This window comes from Neodiprion virginianus, chromosome 5, assembly GCF_021901495.1.
Source record: "Neodiprion virginianus isolate iyNeoVirg1 chromosome 5, iyNeoVirg1.1, whole genome shotgun sequence".
In the NCBI taxonomy this organism is placed as follows: domain Eukaryota; kingdom Metazoa; phylum Arthropoda; class Insecta; order Hymenoptera; family Diprionidae; genus Neodiprion; species Neodiprion virginianus.
The window spans coordinates 35,397,179-35,411,500 of NC_060881.1; the positions used below are offsets into that span (position 1 = coordinate 35,397,179).

Consider the following 14,322-nt stretch of genomic DNA (forward strand, 5'->3'; position numbering starts at 1 on the left):
AGTGCTGCCTACGGGACCCGTGCCCTTAGCCTATGCAGATGCATCGCATTTGCCTTCTCGCCTGCTCTGTTCCAAAGATAATATCAATTTCCTGGTCTCACTTTTATTTTCAGTTTCGAATCTGCGATACAGCTCAATTTTATCAAAATTGCAAATTTTGCCTCATCTTGAGTACCAAGCTTCCTCCATCTTTACTCTCTATCCCACACTAACAGACAACATCATTAAGCTTTGTCCATTCCCGTGACAAATCAATCAAATACAAAAACATATTAGACGCATGCACGAGAATTCCAATCCCAGTTCAACGTGTAATATAACTCTGAGTCCCTGTTATACCCACGCGTTAAACTTTGATCCCCCACACGTCGACTAAAGATATGTAAAATGGCCAACCCTGGTGAAGTTTAAGTGGGTAACGGTCATGTAACAAATATTGTGTAGTGGAAAAAAAGTTTACTTGTCACGTCATCCATGGAGGACTTACAAGGTGGCAAGAAGGGCATGATGTTTCTTTAATCTGATTTATCATTCACTTCGTTTCTCACCAACCACTGAACTGAATGTCGTGTCAACATTTCATTGCGTTAACGATAAAAACTCGAATGCCATCATCCCTCGGCAAATCTTCTCAACAGATACAGTATCTTTATAAGATAATTCCAATTTTCAGCACCCTCTGGTTCGCATACATGAGATCTTAGCGTCAGTTGGGTCAGTTATAGTTGCCGAGAACTGCAGTTTCTCTGCAGCCTCCCCTCCTCTTCCGCGCAGCCTCCCACACGCAAAAGTTTCCTCAATATCCTTGACCATCACTAAGTGTTGGCCCTCCTTATTACATATTCAGTCACCTCCTCATAATTAAATGTTAAATAAACCATAACTCGAGATGCTGGATACCGGACGTGGGTCGATAAATAAATCTGCTGGACTAATGTGAGAATAAAGAAAAATAATCGATCATTGTACTACGGAACTGGCGAAAATTAGCATCATCTATATTTTATAGCAGATGCAGACCTTTTATTAACATCTTCAAAGCCCGCTGGAAAGCATTTTTGTCGCGTATAATCGGATTGCACATAATGAAACCGAACGAGGGGTACTTTCCAGCAAGTTGATAAACTGCACAGATGTAATCTCTCTTGATTACAATGTTTACGGTTGCTATTGGAACAATATCTGCCGATTACAATGGCGACCATAAAGTTCGTTTTCATTGAAACGCCGCAAAACCCAGCGATTGAGTATACGGTTACGCAATAATTTAAAATTCATGAATTAGTCCTGATCTTGTACCCGGGCGTATTCCTATTATACACATACATGGAGGTATATATAATTACTTATATTATCATCATCATCATTTCGTTATTTATTGTTATATTTCAAATGACTCTTGGTAAATATGAGATGGGTTCACGATGTAATTAATATGTTCGTCTACACTTACAATTAAAGAGAATTAAGAAACGGATTAATGGAAGAGGCGAATAAATAATTTTAAAAAAGCGCTGTTTGGTAATTACACATACAATATATAAGCGGTTCCACTCCGTGTCGTTTTATACCATAACAGTGTAATTTTATAGCACTTTCGTTGGAAGAATTATTATTATTGAGTTCCGTAAAGAGGTAGAATTTTAAGATTCATTACATGAATTTTAGTTCTTGGAGGGAAAATTATGATATATAATAAAACAGATTAAGTCAAAGACCAAGCGTTGTGGCTTTGATCGGAGTTGCTAGCTCGTATAATAATTCATGCAATATTCTCGTCGCACTATCATACGATAAGTATGTAAAGATGAATATCTGGTTGGTACAAGAAGACACGGAGATGTATGCATATCATCTTGTTTTTTTACTATACAATATGGACACGTATTTCACCAGCTAACCTATAACAGTTCATAGGTGTATGTATAATGTTTGTATGTATCCTTATACAATGTGTAAATGAATATCGAAGTAACTCATAATAGTGATCAGTCAGTTATTTCTTCATCTACGATTGGTTTTCATGGTTTTTGGACGTGGACCTGGATGGAGTGTGGTGGTTCTGGTTTGTTGTATTTGCGATTGAGAAATATTCTCATTGCAATCGATTATAATCATAGCAAGTCATTCCTGATACGAAAGAGAATTTTTCAACGGACCTGAATTATATGTATGCTTAAACTGGCATTCTATTCACTATACTTCGTTAATATGTTGTATATAACTCTTACCTTTCATATGCTTAGAAGTGCGTTATATTCAACACAGGTTATAAACAATCCATGGTTTTCGATGTACGTTGAAAATTTATCGGCGCTTACCGAATCAGAGACTATGCATATTCTTCTTTACATTTGATTAAAATCGAACAAACAACAAACGCAAAACTTATTAAACAGTTATTACAGTATGCAGAATTAATGTTATTGTAGTGTTGGTAGTATACACGCCTTGCTCGCGCGTATATTTATTACTATACCTCATTCGAGCGAGCCGTGCGAGTGATACTTCTTGTTGTATAATGCTTATAAGAGAATTATCACAACTATATCCGTATCAACTTCAGATCGTTCGACCATATAACGATGTTATGACGTTTGTGTATAGTTTGTATATTAACTTGTTTCCATCGTTTTATAGTATTATTATTTAAATTTTTTGTTTTTGGTTTGTTGGCTGTCCTTTCTTTGTTTGTTGGGAAATTGAGAAAATCCAACTTGGAATCGTAATATTCCACAAATCCCCTTACACGTTATCATATTTAATATAGCATTTGAGATTCCAACGACTATGAAATTTGGGCTACGACTGATCATTTCGTTTGGTTTTTGCAGTAGCATCAGCAGTAACAGCAGCAGTAGCTACTATATTTTCGTACGGAACATTTTAATACCATGTAATACAACTGTGTAAACGTATGTATACAATAATTTGCAAAACGTAAATTGTCCAAAAACATTGACTATTAAATATTTAAACAAAAATAGTTTGACAATCTATTTATACATTATAAAACTTTTTTTAAATTCATTAATTATTTTTGGTTTCAAGCAACAACTGCTTACTACAGCCTGTGTATATTTATAATTAAATAGGTATAGAATAAGCCCTTCTCGATTTTCTCGCGCTAACGGCAAGATAATTTTTACTTTTTATTTTATTACCCTATAAAACTTTGTATATTTTTGTAGTTTATTTTGATCGCACCTTTGCATCGCACCGTCAACTCTTCTACCTTTTAATTTAATCAATGGAAGAGAAAGAAATTGAAAGAGAATAACATAGGAAAAACTTCAACAAACGACGTATGTGAATTTTTTATACAACTTGTAAAAATTACTCAATCGGTTGTTGGATGCGATGTCTACCGATCGGTATGGATTAATAATAAATTGAAAAATTTGTTTGGATCATAGCGCAGCGTATCGTTATGTATCTCGAATTCAGGGGAAAACCTACATGTGTATACCTACCGGGATCGATTCATGCCCAGTTCGACGGAGCTAAGGTCGCGTCTAATTCTCGCCTCCTTTTCCCCAAAACTTGTCGAAACGATTTCGTGCTTTCTCTAAGACGTCGTTGGTCATGGAATGCTGCCCAGTACTCTGACCCAAAACAGCAGGCGCTTCTAGCACGTGATAACCACTGCTTACCCCGGTGTTGGCCTGTGGCACTGATTGGGCTCCGTGGGGTGCTTCAGCCTCCAAAACTCGGTAGCCGGACGGTGGCACCGCAGCCTCTTTCTTCCTTTCAAATTCGAAGACCGGATCTTCGAGACACCTCAAATTTGTTCCTACGACCGGCTTGACTGCTGCCGCGGCGTCCAATCTTTCGTCAGTGACAACACTCGGTGCCTCATTTTCCTCGCCGACAGGACACTGTAACCATTTCAAATACATCTAATGAAAATGTTACAAAGCTGGTGCCCGCCTGTTACAGCGCGATTGCCGCGAGCTTATTCGATGCTCAATCGCGCGACGTTACAGGCGAGAGGATCCGTAAGGTTTGCTACCCCAGCAAGGTGCAATCTTACGGAATTGCACTATAATAAGGCTTCCCATGCTTTGACGATTATTGATATCTTTTTGACGATTATTGATCGATGTGGTTATTCTATGTTTAAACTAACTTGCCTTGAAGTTCTGCGGCATCGGCGTAGGAGTAGTTGTCGTGTCAGTGCCGAGCGCACGTAGGGGGCTCTCCCTGCCAGAATCTTGTTCCTTATGCCCGTTGAGACCGCTGAAGCTACCAAGGGAGACGCTTTCACTTTCCGGTGATTTGTACCCCGAATGCTGAGACTTGTGCTGACCAACCAAGTCGGGAGATGCAGACTGCGGCATTGGTGGCATTGACGATGCTCCCCATGTCTTTGCTTCGCTGTGAGGTCGTGTCAGTGGTTCCCCTTTAATTATAGGAGTGACAATTTTACTCGCATTGTATATAGCTTGAGCATTATTGCACGAGATCTAGATCGTGATTGAAAGTTCATATTTCAAATGCGTGTCGAAAAAGGAAGCCCTACTTTAAAAATAAAAATTGTCAACCTATTTCTTTTGGAAATATGATTATATTTGCTAATTCAGAATTGCAGGAGTAGGATAAATAATCCGTCTACTGGTAGTGATCTAAAATATTATTGTTATTTATTACAGCACTTTTTGAAGACGATGTATGATTATTCATATTGCAGTTATGAAAACTCCATCCTCTACGAGAGGTCCAAGTTTTTTGAAGTGAAACTTCTTTAGCGGGGGTAACGTGAGAATATTGTGAAACACAATTTTATGAAATTCACAAACTGCCCCTATTATCGGTCTTCCCTTTGTGCCCAAAGTTGACGCTTGTGAAATAGCTAAGTGAATCAATCTTCAACAAAATTGGTCGAAATAATTGTTAAAAAATTATGATTTCGTTTTTCGAGATGTGCAGTTACACGTAAAAAATTTTTGCTCGAAACCTCGTGGACTGCCCTAGATACAGATGTTGTTTCTAATTACTTTCTTCACGTTATACATACCAGGTATATTCAATTCCGAATAATTAAAAAAATTGGGATTCAGTATCTGCTTACCCTCGCGTACATTTTGCGTAACGGTAAACGTCTTGCCAGTATCCAGCGGGACTGTCCAATTGACTGGCTCTGGTGATCGCATTATCATCTGCTCCGGAGACTTGACCCTCGTCGGTTCTGGTGGGCTTTTTACAATAGGCTCGTCGTTGAGCCACGGACTTGTTTCTGCACTAGGTGGAGCTGCGACGGAGGTGGCGTTCAAGCCGACGTTCGATTCCCCGTTGTATGCATCCCCGTTTACCTCAGGCTCAGCTGACGCTAGAAATTTGAGTCGATACTAATTTTGCAGCAGCTGCGATTTAGGCATACGATCGAGAAACCTCGTCGTGTACGGAAATACAATTAATAGTTATCGCTGAACTCAATTGTGCTCAAATTTCCCATGGCTGTTGCTCAAAATTCAACTTAATCACTTCCCGATGTAGGTTAATAGCGACATCATTTGTTATACTCTGCTATTGGAATTGTCACCTTGCAATACTTCATCTGGTGGGAAAAATTAAACTAATGCAACCGGGCGTGACAGCGGAGCGTTGACCACGTCTTTTCACGTGTGAATAGCAGAACAGGTATATTATTGATTATGTTTCATTAATTTATGTGAAATGAGTAATATGAAACCCCAAGAATTACAACTTTCCTCCATTAAAGTTAAAATCTTAGGTCATGTGGTGATGAAATGGCGCCGATAACAAGGCTCTGACGTTATTAGGACATTTTCCAATGGAGTTTAGCTACTGCCATGGGCCAAGTGAGACATACTACGCGGCACCGCATTTATAGGCGACCCTCGCGGTTGCGATTTCCGATTTTTGGCGTAATCATGGTCATAACTAGGGTTGGCATACTTTTTCGAGTTTGAAAATCCCTGACTTTCCTGTGTAAGTGAGGTAACAACTTTTCATTCAGGTATGCCTTTTCTTTTAATTTTTTATTACCTATTGACCGTCTCCAGCGAAGGTCCCCATAGCAGTATTTCATGTAATAACGATATTGAAACGAATTTGTAATAAAATAACCAGCGTATATTCGATTTACGTAAATATGTAACATATACGTAGTATTCATCAACTTCACTTCCGAAACTATTATACTGCAATGTGTACACTAGACTGTTTCAGATTAGTGTATGAAAAAAAAAAAAAAATTCCACTCTTATTGGAACAAGGTCGAAACGTCATTTTTGCCAAATCTTCAAGATGTAGAAATTTTTAGCTCAAGTCTAAGGGGAGTCTCTTACCATGAGACTTTTCCACATTCAAATATCGTAAACTATGCTCATTCCAGCTGCTTTTCCAGAACAATCGTGTAGTACGGTTTGACAGACTTTATTTTAATGTAATTAATGGCATATTTGTTTTCGCAGATCTTGAATTTCTCCGACGACAAAGACCTTGTTCCAGCTGGAAAAAATATTGCTCTAATTTGAAACAGTCTCATGCACCCACGTGGGACATTCCTAGATATATTACAAGGTATGGTACACATGGTGAAAATTTTTTCTGAAGAACTCTTCAGTTGAGTGTTACAGAGAAATTCCTCTGAAAATTTTATATCTTATTCTAAAAAGTTCGAAATTGCAGATTTAATATGAATTTTTCAGAGGAATGCCATTTCGCGAAAAATTCATGGTCAAATTAAACTCAGAGAATTTCAAAATAATATTAATTTTCTGCAAAACGCTTAAACTTTTTTGCTTATCTTACAGTTTCTGTATTTTTTGAAGACATATTAAATTTTTCTCATTACATTAGAAATTTCTACATAACTTCGACAAGTTCTAGTTCACACAATTTTTAACCGATTTGTTATATTTTTCCTTGCATTTCAGTGTAAAGTTTCCACCAGTGACATACGTACCCAATATGCTGGATTCTGACTGTCCTGATTGAGCATTACTAATTTGCGAGATGGTCAAAATCCAACATGCCAGGTATACATCAATTAACGTGTTTATTCCCAACTTAACCGAAATGTTCACGTTTTTTGATCTGAAAAGCGGGACGAAAGTTTTTTCCTGCAAATTAGTACTGCAGTTTTTCTGGTTTTCTCTTTTTTTTCAACTCTAAACCATTTATTTCTGTATTACGATAAACTTGCAATAATATTATAGTCTTTAGACTAATAAAAAGATAACACGTATAAAATAAAAAATGCTGATGTTTTTTTTATACAAAAAATGCCTTCATCCATTTATTTGAAATATTTTTTATCGTGCATTTCTTAAAATAAGTATTATAATTGCAGGTTAAGATCGTCCCGATAGATTTTGCAACCCTTTTATGAAACCCGCTTCCGCCAATCTACATTCATATATATGCTACTTGTATGCATATTTTACAATTTATTTTTTCATTAGTAATCCCTATTCTGAATTCTACACACAATATTGCAAAAAATATCAAGTCCCGCTTTTCAAGTCAGTAATGTGGCCACAGTTGAATTGGAAATAAAGTCCTGTATATACAACACAGAAATAAAAGTTCAACTTTATTCCCTTGTTGCGTAATGTACTTTTATTATGTTGCCGTAGGTCAGTCAGTTAAGATGTGATTATGAGCCTGAAATAGAAATATTTTTATTCTAAAATAATTTTAATCAAAAATTCGTAGTATTTGTAACCTTAAACAAAATATCAAAATGTCCGTGTCGTACTGCGATCCAATGTTACAAAGATTTCATAAACCTTGCAGTTTTAATACTTTCGATGCTCAAATCTTATAAAGAACACGATTCTTAAACGTTTTCTTTCACGTAGCCACATGTGCTTCGATCGAATATACGAACCTAGTTGTGTCTTTTTATTTTAATTAAGGCTCTTTTGAGTTCTCCATTCGTAATTTTAACGGACCTTACGTGATTTGCAAGGCAATACGCAGTTACCAAATTGCTACAAGTGAAAATTGCTCAAACTTCTTGACTGATTTAGTTTATAAAACATTTTGATATGTTGCGTTAAAGTACACATACTAGTGGTTTCCGAAAATTTTTTTTGGGCTACAAGTATTTCTGTTTACTTTTCAAATTTAATTGACCCTTATAATGCACACTTCAAAGGACAACAGAAAGAATATATGTACAGACCATAAAAATCTCCACAGAGACCTATAATACATTTAATACATTTATTAGCACATTTACAAAAGTATGTGAGGCAAAGGTTCACGATACCAATTTTACGCTGTGGATATACACAACAAAAGCTTGTCAATCATGTCATTGAGAACGTTTAAGGCCATGTAGCACTTCCACTTCTACCGACCGAGCAAACTCGCCATTATTTTCGTTTATTAAGAAAAAAAATGAATGAAAACTGTTCAAATTTCGAAAGTACCGAGTTAACCAAGGTTCGGGATAGTTGATTTTCCATGGTTTATTGTAGCGAAACTGAACGCAAATGTAAGAACTTCAAAATCAACCGCTTTTTGGACTGAAAAATACCTTCGATGCCTAATTATTAAGAAAAAAAACTGTTCTAAGGTTCCCAATGCCATTTGCAATCAATATCTCACTACAAACTCATGAAATTGAGTTCATGAAAGTTGATATTCCAAAAAGTTACCTACATTTATTCGACAGTTGTGTCCTCGGTGAATATTTAAAAAATTGTCTGTCGACAATCTAAGAATCGTAATTCAGACAATTATTCGACAAAAATGATTCAATTTTACCTGTATGCCAATGTCATGCTGACCGTGATGACTGACAGATTATGAATCTTATGTTATTCCATCTCGAGAGACCTATGGAGGCATAGACTGCGAGATATACCAGTGCCCGCTTATCGTTAACATAAGCAAACAAAAGGCCAGTCCGCTTCGGCTTATCGATTGTGGTGAACCAGTTAGTTACGTACTTGTATAGGTATAATAATGTAATACCATACGAGTGAAACATCTTTGTACTATAACGATCATTATGAAAATCATATCTATTACCGTATTGTATGATGGAATGTCGGCAAGATTGAAAAAGTCAACGGTCAAGTAACCAAAGCACAGGCTCCATAAATATTCAACAAACTTGCACGCGCATGCATTCACGCCAATTATTTAATAAACACTTACGAGATGAAAGCAACATTGCGAGCGAGCGTGTAGGAGGTTTTTACATCAGAAAGGTACATCGAAAACTTCAAAAAAAGGGTAAGAAGAAACAATACACAAGGCTCAATTTCAGATTGTAAAAAACAAAATGTACGGGGCATTTCAAGTCAAACCGACTTTGAAGTATCAAACATTAATTATCTGAAGTTATACAGTCTTAAAATAAACAGAGTCTTCGCAGTCTAGAACTTTTTGAAATCAGTTCGATGGCCCCCTAATAAAATTCACTCAACTTTAGAGAGGCTGATTATAAAATACCTAACTCTGGCCTGACGATTATAATTAAAGTAACTGTACGGACCCCGATGAGAAAACAGCCAACAGTCCTGCATATAAGCATTGAAGATAATTGTATTATCATCAGGGTCCGTAGAGTTACTTGGATTATAATCGTCACGTCAAAGTTAAATCTTTTATATAATCCGCCTCTCTAAAGTTGAGTGGATTTTATCAAAGGCCATCGACTTGTTCTCCAATTTAAACCAATGTATCAGAATGATATGTAAATATAACGCTTCTATTTGTTTTTGAGGCAACTTATCAAACAAAATATGAAGTTTACCGTGTGAAAAGAGTTGTTGGATATCGGCGGTTCGGTTGGAAGTGAAATTCCCCATTAGTACATGGTAGATAGAAAACGAGAAGACAAAAATAAAGAGACATTTATAAAAGCTGTATGAAAGTATATATCAGGGTCGTACCAGCGGTCGATAAGTCTAGCATGCTACTTACTAGCTCGGATGATAGCGGCTCGAGACGCGTTTCGTAACGAATCAGAGGATGATTTAGGTTGGGCGGCAGTAGCCTGGAGAGCTGATGCACCAGCTAGTTTGACCTGAGCTTGATTCAGAGAATGCTTTGCACGTTCCTGCAGTTTCGCCGCGGCAGCGACAGTAGCTGCGGTAGCTGAGGCGGATGGATGCGTGACGGATGAATGAACTGAATGTTTTACTGGAGGTTTTATGGCGGTTGCAGGTTTGGCGTGATGAAAGGGGCGGTGGGCGGGAGCATTGGTTGCAAGGGAGGCTAGAACATATTGTACAAATACAATAAGCAATCGTTGCACTATACTATCTAAATACCTATAAATAGGTACTCGTCCTCTATGCTTCCCATTTCACTCGGCATCCAATTACAATCATCCATACAAGTCGGTACACTTCGTTCGCCGTTCAAAGCCCTGCCCGCTTCATAATTATAAGGTACAATACTGTAGAGCTGTATAATTCAACCGGCTCAACCGGTCATGATGGTTGACCTGATTAATTATAGCCAATGGTTTAGGTAATCAGTTTACTGTCCAAGATGATTAAACGGCTTAACCGGTGAATAGTTGATTCGGCTAAAATATAATTTCTATAAGAATCAATTAACCGCGGTTAAACGGTCTGCTTTCGAACCATTTGGACGGTTCACCGGTTGAATTGTACGGCCCTAGAACATACACCGTGTCACTTCGTGCAAACTGTTCACAAGGAGCCATAGGGCATGAAGTGATGAGGGACTCTAGCAAATTTATGATACCAGCCACTACGTATAATTCGACTGTTGATCGTGATGGATGGCCATGTAGCTCTCTGTAAACGGTGTCTCATTTGAAACGAGTGATTGTAGGATACATTGAGAAGGCGGAGTTGAAATTCCGAATTTGCAAAGCTCCGTAAGCGCCAGATTCCGAATTTTTTGGTGATGAAACTTAAATTAAAGAACTCAAAATTTCGAATCCTCCCAAACCCGTTGCTCCAAGTTCGGAAAGTGCAACGTTTCTGAATGGCAAAATTCTGAAAGGACAAAATGCCGAAAGTGCCAAAATGAGAAAACTTAAACATCTAAAACATCGAAATTCTGAGTGACCGAAGATTTTGAGTTCTGTGAATTTCTGGCTTGGTAAAATTTCACCACTTTCTTTGTTTTAGATTTTCAATATTTTTACGTTCAGAATCCTGGTCATTCTGACTTTCCTTTTTTCTGATTTTTTTTCTGATACACCCACTCGTTGAGTAAACTACGCTGTAGGCTTATATTTTAATTTTCCGAATTTACTCTATCGAAACATTGTTTTTCGAAATTTTACTCTGTCGGAACTTTACTTTTCGGAACTTTGCTCTACTGTCACTTGAATTTTGGGAATCTTGTATTTTGAAACTTTGAGCCGTCAGGTTTCTGGCCATTCGAAACTTGGTTGTTTCGTTAAAGTTTTATTTGTTTACTTCAAGATTCGCCACAGTTTCGGAATTTTTGAAATTTGGAACTTCAACCCCGCCCCATATCGAAAACCAAGCGTGTAGTACACAAGATACTTTTAAGCATAATGAAACTTGTGCAGTTTCAAGGCGGACAACTATTAGAGAAGTTGACGAAATTGTAGGTCGTGTCACATTTGAAAAATATTAATAAGGATCATTTTTCTTGTAGCTACTAGCTAAAGTAAAGTAGCTAACAAGCCGAATCCGGAAAATTTTGAATTTCTTAATTCGGACGATTTTTCACCGAGTTACAGCACTTTAAATTAACCTAATGGCTCGGGGTTCCGCCGCATTTGTAACGTCTCCGAGTATTATTATGAATTAAATTTGTACGCACAAACTCTGGAGAAGGTATACAGTCAAAACATTACGATAATAACGATCTGATGGAATCTTATGTCTCGTTGTCCTGCACACACATTCTAGCGCGCATATTGTTCGAACACGGCGCAACCTTGAGCCACTTCGAAAATCAAATCACTGTAACTCAGGAAAAAAAAAAGTCCGAATGGCAATATTCACAAACCTCTCAATTTGTCTTGTTGACTTCTAAAAGTTTGACATTTTTAAAAAGATGGTCTTCATGAAGATTTCTCAAATATGGGATGACCTATAAGCACATCAACTTCTGTAACAGATGTCCCCCTTGGAACTGTACAACTTTCATCGAAAATTTTTTCATGTACCACGCTTCGCTTTCGAGATATCCCAATGACTTTTTTAAAATGGGAGATCATGTTACATATAAACTTCTTACAAACAGTTTCTGCGAAACGAACCGATACACACTTTGACAGCAACCTGCTCCGGAGGACTGATACGTCGTCATGTAATGGTTCGTCAACACGTCTTGACAATGGAGGATTACTCATATTTTTAGGCGAAATTGAGCAAAATTTGAGACTTCAGCGATTTCACGTTTCATAAAGGTCAGTTTCCGTAATTCTGGTGTAAATATTATTGATTTTACCACTACGTAAGTTCGGTGTAAAGAAAATTAAAACTCAAATTTTACCTAGTCTCATTTCAAAGTTTGAGTTTAAGGTGCAGGTACACCGTAGTATCAAATTCACCATTATTGCATACAGACAAGATGTACAGTCGCCCCAAAATATAATCCCTGGGCTTTAAAATCATCTGGAAACTTGTCAGATAATTAAGCCTTACGCTATGCTCTTTAACGTGAAAAATGACCATTCGGTCGTACAAATCCCAAGAATCAGAGTGAATTCCCACCGAATTCCCGGCTTAATCCAAAATACCCCGGATTTAGATTTCAGATGCGTACCTACCTAGTCGTTTAGTCGCCTTACAAGGTAAAAAAGTACCGACGAATAGCGATGCGGTGTAACTAAAAATAGTTGGAGGCAGATTCATATGCTTTTACTACAACACGAGACAATCAAGTAACTTATTTTGAACACAACTATGGATAAAATCCATGTATGATGTAAGTATGTAGATTATAGACGAGTATTTAGTATACATTGAAAAATTAAGACTGACAATATGAAAGATCTATGGTTGTACACATAAACTTTACCATGCGGTACATCATATGTAGATGATAACAATAAATGTGTAATACTAATCATTACATTATACACAGTCCCCATTGTTCCAAATATATACCGGCTGCATCTATTATCGGCCAATGCACACACACACACACACACACACACGCGCGCGCGCGCCCACACACACACACACACACACACACACCGGCTCTATATATATGTTTATATAATATTTATATATATATAGAGCCGGTAACCAGTATTCACAGATGAGAAAACGGAGGCTACAACTCCACATAACAGATTATTCAACTGAAAACTCTTACAATCTGGACAATGTCATTTGGGCGCCGCTTATGGGTCAGGTTGATGAAACAAAAGCTTTAGGAGCGTTGTTACCTATCCCAGTAATCAGAGAAACTGAGCATTAGCTTTTCCTGTAAGTTGTGTTTGAATCGCATTGACAGGGGCTTAGTTCAAAAAATGGAATGACCACAGAATAGAAATGTAAGATATCGAATGTTTCAGTTTCCTGCGCATCGTTTCATAGAATTTCAAAATACAGAAAGGCGAAGTATGGGAAAGTTATAATGTCGAAGAGTCAGATTTAATTATAAATATAGCATACCAGTTATGTAATATGGAATCGTCAGGGTTTTGTACTTCGGCTTTTGATACCAATTTGCTCTATTAATGTATTTTGAATTTTCTATACTTCGATTTCATCCATTCTGAAATCCTCTGATTTACCCGACTTTGGAAATTCGATATTGTGACCCTTTTATTGTGCAGTCATTTTACTTTTTAACCTCCACCCATTGAGAATTACAAGTACCTGATGGGCGTATTTTATACTTGAGTGAAATTTCAACGTGGCTTCGGTATAAAATACCGCATAACTGTGGTCACCTTTCTTGGTCTATGCCATTAACTGAATAATTATTTACGAGTAAACTTTTCCCTTCCCTTGTATGTATATCAATCACACAAACATACTTTCGTCCCAAGTTGATAATGTATATCAGCACAGAATATTAAAGTGAATCATCTACATTTACGAGGAGAACAAACAATGTATAAATAATTACTGCATCGTTATAAGTACAAGTCGAGGTTTTTCGTGCTAGATATGGTTCTGAAATGATGTATTGAAGTCTCCAGTTGACTTACATCCAGAGTCGTCTTCATATTCATAATCATACGACAACTTGGATCACTCACAGAATTAAAAGAAATTCCGTCCGATGTATGAGCTGGTGATATTCACGTTATATCTATCATTCAATAATTCCAAAGACTTACTCGGTCGTGGATGCCTCGCTGGCTCAACTGCTCGGTCGCTCGTTTCCTTTTCCTTGTCCTTCACCTCCTTGGACTTTTCC

At 37.3% G+C, this 14,322-nt stretch overlaps 1 protein-coding gene across 13 annotated transcripts in view; it reads right to left on the reverse strand.

Moving 5' to 3' along the window:
• Positions 1-1,351: 1,351 nt before the first annotated feature.
• Positions 1,352-14,322, reverse strand: part of LOC124304474 (uncharacterized) — a 30,944-nt gene continuing 17,973 nt past the window's right edge. For 11 of the 13 annotated variants that reach the window (XM_046762761.1, XM_046762756.1, XM_046762754.1 and 8 more), the window contains 5 exons: positions 14,243-14,321; positions 9,910-10,203; positions 5,072-5,329; positions 4,134-4,402; positions 1,352-3,878 (listed from right to left, as the gene is read on the reverse strand). In XM_046762761.1, coding sequence (XP_046618717.1) covers positions 3,516-3,878; positions 4,134-4,402; positions 5,072-5,329; positions 9,910-10,203; positions 14,243-14,321 — 1,263 coding nt within the window. In that variant the 3' untranslated portion in view covers positions 1,352-3,515. Of the gene's footprint in view, positions 3,879-4,129; positions 4,403-5,071; positions 5,330-9,909; positions 10,204-14,242; position 14,322 lie in introns of all 13 variants that reach the window. The other 2 variants (XM_046762762.1, XM_046762760.1) reach the window with 2 other exon arrangements.